General features: G+C 31.7%; 1 protein-coding gene across 1 annotated transcript; it reads right to left on the minus strand.

Annotated features, from left to right (window-relative positions):
• Positions 1–1,593: 1,593 nt before the first annotated feature.
• LOC120085441 (replication protein A 32 kDa subunit A-like) lies at positions 1,594–6,874 on the minus strand. Its single transcript, XM_039041402.2, has 10 exons — positions 6,598–6,874; positions 6,113–6,223; positions 5,432–5,529; positions 5,285–5,326; positions 5,128–5,205; positions 3,806–3,884; positions 3,572–3,676; positions 3,216–3,295; positions 1,919–1,987; positions 1,594–1,826 (listed from the first exon to the last, which is right to left on the minus strand). Exons 1-10 carry the CDS (start codon positions 6,670–6,672, stop codon positions 1,748–1,750), a joined length of 816 nt encoding a protein of 271 aa, XP_038897330.1. The 5' UTR covers positions 6,673–6,874; the 3' UTR covers positions 1,594–1,747.
• Between the last annotated feature and the right edge of the window lie 1,458 nt (positions 6,875–8,332).

The raw sequence follows: 8,332 nt of genomic DNA on the forward strand, positions 1-8,332 counted from the left end.
GAAATGTCTAATTTGAATTTTTGTATTTTTAACAAATTTAAAAATATTTCTATAATCGTTTTGAGGTAAAAAGAAATCTAGTATCTACGGGCATTTCTTTTATAAAAATTTAAAAATATATTCATGTAGTCTTTTCTTATATAAAAATTATTATTTAGCTAAGCTATCATTTTTGGTCTTTGTACATTTGTTAAACTTTGGTGTTTACACTAACACATGTCCAATTTTAATGCATGTACTTTTAATAAATCTTAAGATTTTACCTCTACTATTAGTTTGTTAATTTTTTAAAATTCTTTTATTATTCATTAGTATTTCATTCTAATTTTTAAAAACATAATCATATATAAATATTTTGTTTCCTTACATGAAAAATACTATTATTATTATTTAGTCAATTTCCAAAGCATAAAGACTAGAATGGTATTCTAACCTTATTATTACTATTTAACCAATTTTAATAAAAGAAAATTAAGTTTCAATGAATAAGTTTAATGTTTATTAAAAATACATCGAACGAAATGTGAAGACGAATATGGTATTTTAACTTTATTTTTACAATATATATATATATGAAATTCGAAAGAAAATAACAAGTTGAACCAAAAGGGAGGGGTCCTATTTCAAATCCAGAACCAAAATTTGTACTACAAAAGAATGTGACTGGCTTAGTCAAAAAATTATTTTAAAAAATTATATATATAGATATTAAAAAAAATATAAAAGTGGGGAACAAGAACATACCCACGTACATGTTTGGTTCACGGGTTGGAAAATTTTTCGTTTGGATTAAAGTTGAAAAGTTTTACCATGTACCTTTGGAGAAAACTAGTCTTACAGCTGTGAATTTGATTAACTTTATTATATATATAGTGAATATTCATAGTTTAATTGAGTCCAAATGTAACTTTATTTATTTTCTTTGAAATAAATAAACTTGCATATTAGATATAAAATTACTATAGGTAGACCAACTTACAGAATATTCATAGTTTAATTGAGTCCAAATGTAACTTTATTTATTTTCTTTGAAATAAATAAACTTGCATATTAGATATAAAATTACTATAGGTAGACCAACTTACAGTTCTTCAAAATGCTAGTATAAACTCCAAGCTAATACATATAATTTAATAGTTAAAGCAGAATATTTTTTTTTACACCCATCTCAATTAAAATGCTGTATTTGTCCATTTGAAGGAAATCTCCCCAATAATTCTTCCTGAAGTTACCCTTTGTTTACCCTATCAAAAACCAAGAACCGCCAAAAAAATACACTATACCTAAAAGTCAAAAGACAGTAACTTTTCAACCTAATAATTCGGTGAGGTTATTTCAAACTTCAAAATATATTCAAGTGATGAAGTGGTAGCTCTGAAATTTTGTACATAAAATTTCAAGTCCTAAAACCTTTTTTTAAAGATGAGATAATTAAAATCTCTTCCATTGATTTAACTTTTGATTGATCAATCGAAATGCTTATACATCTAATTGATCAACAACCAATCTTTCGTGTTATACAAAATCAACCGTCACTGAATCTAAAATTGGTGTATCGATCACTATACGATTGATGATTTTTAGTTCACCCCATAAGGAAAGGCTTAGCCTAATTTTGGATAAACAAGCTTCAAAATACATATACATTGAACAAGGCAGTAAAACAGATGTTTCAAGCAAACAGTATGTCTGTCTAAACCACACCTAAAGCATAGGGGGGGGAAAACTATGAAAGTTATGATAAATTCTATGCAGCAGACTTGAAATGAAACTCATCTATGGTGGAATATATCAAACCTTCATCTTCAAGAGATCTTATGGAGTTTCTGAAAGGAGAAAAAAAAGGTTTAAAAAAAAGTAGTAGAAGTTAATTGCCATATTAACCACACAAGTGAGGTGAGGAGGGAAGGAGGCTTACAGTATTTTCTCCATTGGAATTTTCAGTTGTTGGGAAAGTTCATCTCTGTGTATCCCTCTTTCTTTTGCACTGGAAAAAAAAGTTTATTAGGAAAAGAAAATTAACTTCTCCATTATAGGAAACCATTTTTCTCATGATACCAGAATAAGTAATTTATACACAACAATTTTCATAGAACAATTTTTTAACTCCCATGATCGTTATGCTAAATTATATTTAATTGTCAAATCAATAAAATAACTTCACTAAAGATCAACTAAAATATACGTACATCTACATAGTTTACTCCAATTAACAAACTTTGGTAAAAACTAACTTCACATGACAAATAATTTTGGAATATTTTGATAGTACATAGGCTAAATTTCAACATTTGAAAGTACAAGAATTAAAATAAAATAAAATCCAAAATACAGAAACCAAAAAGATATTCAAACCTATATTTTTCTAATACCATTAGTATTTAAGGTAAATAGATCTCAAGGATGCAACTAATCTACTAAGCACGGATATTGACACAAGACACAGATATAACACCACAAAGACACGATGACATGCCATAAAACATAACACGACAAGGACAAGTTTATTAAAATATACATTTTTAAAAATATTTTTTTTATATCAAAAAAAAATCCAAAAGTAAATGAGTCGATGTATTTAAATGTTTAAAAAACTTAATTCATGTATTTCCAACTCAAAATTTATCATTATTGTTATATATGTGTCTTTTTAGTCTAATCAACAAATGTTTTGTGCATGTCTAACACATTTGTTGCACTAACACGAATCCATTATGTATCCAATAACTGTTGGAGTACGCTAGCCAAACTAAAGTGTGTGTGTTTCTTAGCTAACAACAATTAGTTGATATATATATATATATATATATATATATATATATACTCTTTTTTTTTTTTTTTTTTTGCAAGATTCCAATATGAGTGGCCCACATGAAAATTGAACCGTGCAACTTAAAGTCATACCTTGTCCCCTTATTATTGGGCCAAGGGCCAACTCAATATGAGTGTCTATAGAACCAATAATCAGAAGTGACCCGACTAAAAGTCAACCACCGACCTAACGTCTTGTTTTCTATTCACAGAGGTTGCCAAGTACCACGAATGACTCACAGTCACATCTGATGATGGAATTCAATTATTTAAATGTAAAACCACCTTGTTTCCGGACCAAAGGCAAGCTTAAGTCTATCTCATATAGGATAAATGCACAGTAACCAGCCAACAAGTAAAACAATCTGAAAAGGAAAATTAAAAATTGGTCTGGGACAACTTACACGCTGGAGGGCAGCTGCAGATAGTCGAGAACCAACTCATCACAGTTCTTTTTAACATCAACAGTATGCTGCTCAGATGGCTGCAAAATGAAATTAGATTTGAATTTCAATCAAGCAATCTTTCATAAGATATTGATACACTATCTAATTATTAGAGAAAATGACCCTCCAAATATCTACACAATAATATGATATTGTTCACTTTAAACATAAACCTGCATAATTTTACTTTTGATTTAATCCAAAAAACACCATACCAATAGAGATATTATCCCTCACTTATAGACCCTATGATCGATCTTAGCCAATGTGAGACTATTGTCGCATTTTCAATAATAATCATGGTTAAGACTCACTATTCCCGAAGATGCTGTCTGATGTCCACTCGAGCCATTCTGCACTGGAGTCTTCACAATTGAATCTGAGGATTGGAACTGTGTTGGTCCATCGCCGTTGAGATTCTAGCAGTTTAAGCACAAATGAATTGAGAATTATGATCTTCGTTAATAGTTTGTTTTATTTATTGATTAAAGAAAAACAAAATTACAAGTTAGAAGCACAACTATCAAGTCAGCTCCAGCAACCAGTACCTGTAGCTTGGAATTCCGCAAGTGGTCATGTATGCATTCAATAAAGTGGAATGTAATTTCGTCAAAATTTGTAACAGGCCTGGTAAAACATAACCAAATTCGTCACTCAGTCGATCAAAGATACAACAGGCACAGAGAATTTGCCATTAGACGGTTTCAAATACCCAACCAATTACTTGATATTGGTCACTGTCTAGTGACCAAGCTTGGAAAAAAGATCAATACATTGGACAGTAGTTTCAAGCAGAAATTTTAGGCAATCACAGGTTAACAAAGTGAAACTATATACCATTAACAATAAATTAATTTAATCCAGAGGTTTGCTTGCTCATAATTTTTCTAATTGCGAATGTCCAGAATTAGTAATGTCTCTTGTTCCTTTACTTTTCCCAAAGAATCAAAGGAAATCAATTACTGCAAATTTTAATGGAGAAACGAACATTTCTCAAATCAACACCGGCAAAATGTTGCAAAATCCCATATGTAAATGTCATCATCCAAATTATGTCCTCCGGAAATTTTTTAACTGATTTTAAGTCGAGGATTAGTACAGAATTGAACTAATGCCACTACTGTGTCAAAACTAACAAATGCCACATCTCATAGTGCCCATGCACTGGCAACGTGAGAAGTTAAGACCATTTCTGAAAATTTCTTAAATCCATTGAGAAAGAAGCTTGAGAATTCCAAATATCAACTGTCAGAGCACCTAATATTTCTCTGCAACTGGCTCAGCCCCAGGACCTTCAAATAATGTAAATATTTAATGCAAACACTTCAAAAACAAGTTTTCTTATCCTGACATGTGGAGTTTAAAAATTACGAGCACTGTGATTAGAAATGAATAAAATGGTCACCTTCACTTGTTTGTAAAATGTGAGTAAAACCGGCCTATTTGCACAGACAATACCCATTTCTTTTGGATCTTAACAGGTACCCCTCTCCATAACAATCAAGCTGAGCTCGAGGACACTGTAGAACATACCCTGGTTGTTTTACCTACAAATCCAGTAGACTATATTTGCTGCTATTGATTTTAGAACTGAAAGTCAGCACGATAGAACAGATTCTAATCATCCTACTCGAGCAAGGTTGTATATTTGCTGGTTTTACTATAAAAATGAATTAGAACATATATGGCCTCTTTCCAAAACGGTGCTTAGCTAATATTGACCTACTTCAACTCATTTGATGTGCAAATCCTAAAGTTTCAACATGCAATAAAAACACCAAGCAGGATGATAACCTTAAATGTAAAACATTTAACTTTAAAGAGAACCCAAGCGCATGTAAACAAATTGAAGAGAATCAAAATATCATACCTTACAGAGAATGCAAATATTTGCTTGTTACTTTGAAATATTTTCAAATGCCCATTCACCCGTACATACATTCCATCTCTATGCCATAAAAGAAAACGTCATCAGCACCACTAAAGCATTTGTCATCACAAGAGAATCGAACTAGATGAGAACTTACTGTATTTCCTCCATTTGCTTAGTGTCAAAAGTGTCGTTTACCCTGAATAAATTTTGACACACATTCTTTAGTAAAATAGAGTAGATACACTACTGGAATGAAGATTTAATTAAAAGGTTTAAGAAGATTTCAACTGCAACAGTATACCATCTTTTGCAACCAATTGTTCCTGTTCCATCATCTACAGTGAATGTGATGTCTGTATTCCTTTCAGCTTTCTCAGAGACCTTCCCAACGATATTAACCTTTTTCTCAATATTTAAAATGTTAGTACTTACAACAAAGAGAATTTACAAGCCTGAGACATCCTCAAACTAAAAAATGAACGAGTCTCTGTGCATGGCAAATCAGATGAAAAGACAAAGGTTGTGTAGAAGCTTAAAGACTATAAATCTACAAGAAATACACACGCAAGTGATCAAATCTGGAGGAGCCAATCAGGAATATGTTCATCAACAGGCCGTTTTGGTACTTGTCATGCTGGGAAAAGTTACATGTTGCTTATACATTAAAATTTACTCTATCAAATTTCAACCATTTGACGACTGTTTGTTACAATTAACATTTATGTAATGTAAAAAACTGAAATACACAAACTCCCTTATGCTTTGAATATTCAACACTCTGCCAACATAATGTTCATGCTTCTTTAGGTTAAAGGGTAAAAGAATCTACAACTACTAAACCACCCAAAAAAAAAAAAAATAGCATTGCTACATTGCCAGATAAATTTAACATAAATTTGATTCTGTACAGCATTTCCTTGTCATCGCTTTTAGATAATACATAGCAGTTTATAAAAGTGAGAAAGAATGCAAGGAAGTATACATTTGTAATGTCAACGCCGTTGAGTACAAAGTTGGCCTTCTCCTCGCCAGAATGTGAAGCTTCACTTATCTGTTTTACAGTTACCGGAACCAAGCCCGGCGATTCTCGACTCTGCATGGAATAATTAAAAAGATGTAAAAAAATGGGAGAAAATGTAACATTCACCAATTGCCATTTTATTAACGACTTTCTCCGATGATTTATCCAATATCACTAATTCGACAAACGGAATTTTGTCTACAATAAAAAATAACAGTATAAATCAAATGAGTTAGATCCCCGTTTCTTCAATTTTAACACCGTTCCAATCATCGTTCCAACGAACTAAAAACGATTTAGGTTTGCGCTTTCGTTTTGCTCTCACTTGATTCTTGCTATCCAGCAACAAAAAGAAGTATTGATTCCTTGAAAAGCCAATTCTATCCATTAATCTTAAAAATCTCTCTCAATCGAGCAGAAATTTAGAAGTTGAAGCAGCGACTTACCTTCGCGGAAGAGGAATCATTGGTCTGAGAAGACGTAAATCCAGAGGCGGAATCAAACTGGGTACCGGAGAACATTCTTCCAAATCCTGTAAGTAGTAACTCGATCGATGAATAATCAACAGTGGAGAGAGGGAAATGAATTGCGATGCAAATATGAACATATGGAACTGGAAGTTTTTCGTTTTCCCGCCATTGATGCTCAGATTTCCCGCCAGAATTTGTGAGCTGCAACGCCCACAGAGCCCAATCTCTCGTTCACTTCTATCCGTGTAAATTTATGGGCTGGCCCTGTTTTTACCCAATTTACTCGAATGAAAAATGATGAAACGTACTTTATGACCGCTGGAAATATATCAAAGTATTAGTAAATATAATAAAACGCACAAAAAAATTATAGCAATAAAATTCATATCCAATCCTTGGAGTCTATCAGTGATGGCTCTGGGACGAATAGATTTTGCTATACTTACAATTCTTTTAGAATATTATTATACACTTAATTATTAACCTTAAAAATACTACAAATTGTAATTGCTCTAAAAAAATAAATGTGATGGCGGATGAGAAGCACTCTGAGCGCTATTATAAAAATTAAGGTTGGTAAAAATCTTCATGGAGTGGAAATCCCCAGTTTGATCGGGGATGCATTAAATTGAGGATTATAACCGGGTCCCGATTAGGCATGTTGAGAGTATCCCGTCCTCGATCCCGACCCTAACCCCGATTAGTTTTTAATTTTTATTATATATATATATATTTTTTATTTTATAAATAAATATATAATATATAATTATATATATTATATATAAATATATATTGATTTTACAAATATTTATATACTTATATATAATTATATATATCACCAAAAAGGAAAATGAACGGGGATGAGGGACCCGTTTCCCCCAACAGAGACAGGGATGGGGAATCCCCCATCCCGCTTCGATCTTGTTGTCAACCCTAATAAAAATAGATAACAGACTTTTGGTAGGGGATGATGAAAATTTTTATTTTCGATTGTACCTCGATATATCTGGCTATTTACAGTCAACTCGTATGACTTCTTTTTTTCTATTACAAAAAGATATCTTTGTGACTGTATTAATTGTTGTTTAAGGAAATTTTGTTTGGATTACGATGGGTCAATTTTTGTATCAAAATTCTATCATTGATGTATCATTAGGCACGCAACTGAATTCTCTTAAATTAGTATTGATATCCGTGGGTTTAATGTATTTTTTGAAATTTTGTTCTCTTTACAGTTTTATAACATGTTAATTTTTTTTTATTTAACTTAATATGGAGTCATCTTGTTGAATCACATTTTTCTATAGATCTCGATATTAGAGATTCGATTAAATAGTTGGTGATTTTGAAGGTTGATACTGTTGTGTTTTCTATATTTATGCGATGACATTAGAGCCTTATGCATGGGTTTAATCCTATTAAATGTAGTATTTTCCTATTTAGATCCAAATGCAAGTCTAAACATAGCAGTGTTAGTGAGATCCGACGTCGAACTCAGAGACATACAACTAAAGTGTGATGAAATGATTGTTTGATCTCGATGCAATTGTTGTTTTCAAGTACGCGTTGAAAATGTTGTTTCTTAACTAGTGAATTACTTACAAGTATGGTGGAGTGGATGATGGTTCGAGAAAGGTTTACTAACATTTTCCTAAGCACTACATGAGTCATGCATTCATGTTAGGAACTCATGAAGTTGTGAACTTTACCT

The sequence above is a fragment of the Benincasa hispida genome, chromosome 9 (genome assembly GCF_027475165.1).
Source record: "Benincasa hispida cultivar pf3 chromosome 9, pf3_genome.v1.1, whole genome shotgun sequence".
Taxonomy (NCBI): domain Eukaryota; kingdom Viridiplantae; phylum Streptophyta; class Magnoliopsida; order Cucurbitales; family Cucurbitaceae; genus Benincasa; species Benincasa hispida.

Bases quoted from the DNA above. Each gene is read 5' to 3' on its own strand.
- LOC120085441 (XM_039041402.2), bottom strand. From the start codon at position 6,672: ATGTTCTCCGGTACCCAGTTTGATTCCGCCTCTGGATTTACGTCTTCT. The intron at 5,206-5,284 runs GTAAGTTCTCAT...TTTATGGCATAG, and splicing joins AAGCAAATGGAGGAAATACA to AGATGGAATGTATGTACGGG. The intron at 1,988-3,215 runs GTAAGTTGTCCC...TTTTTTTTCCAG, and splicing joins CTGCAGCTGCCCTCCAGCGT to TGCAAAAGAAAGAGGGATAC.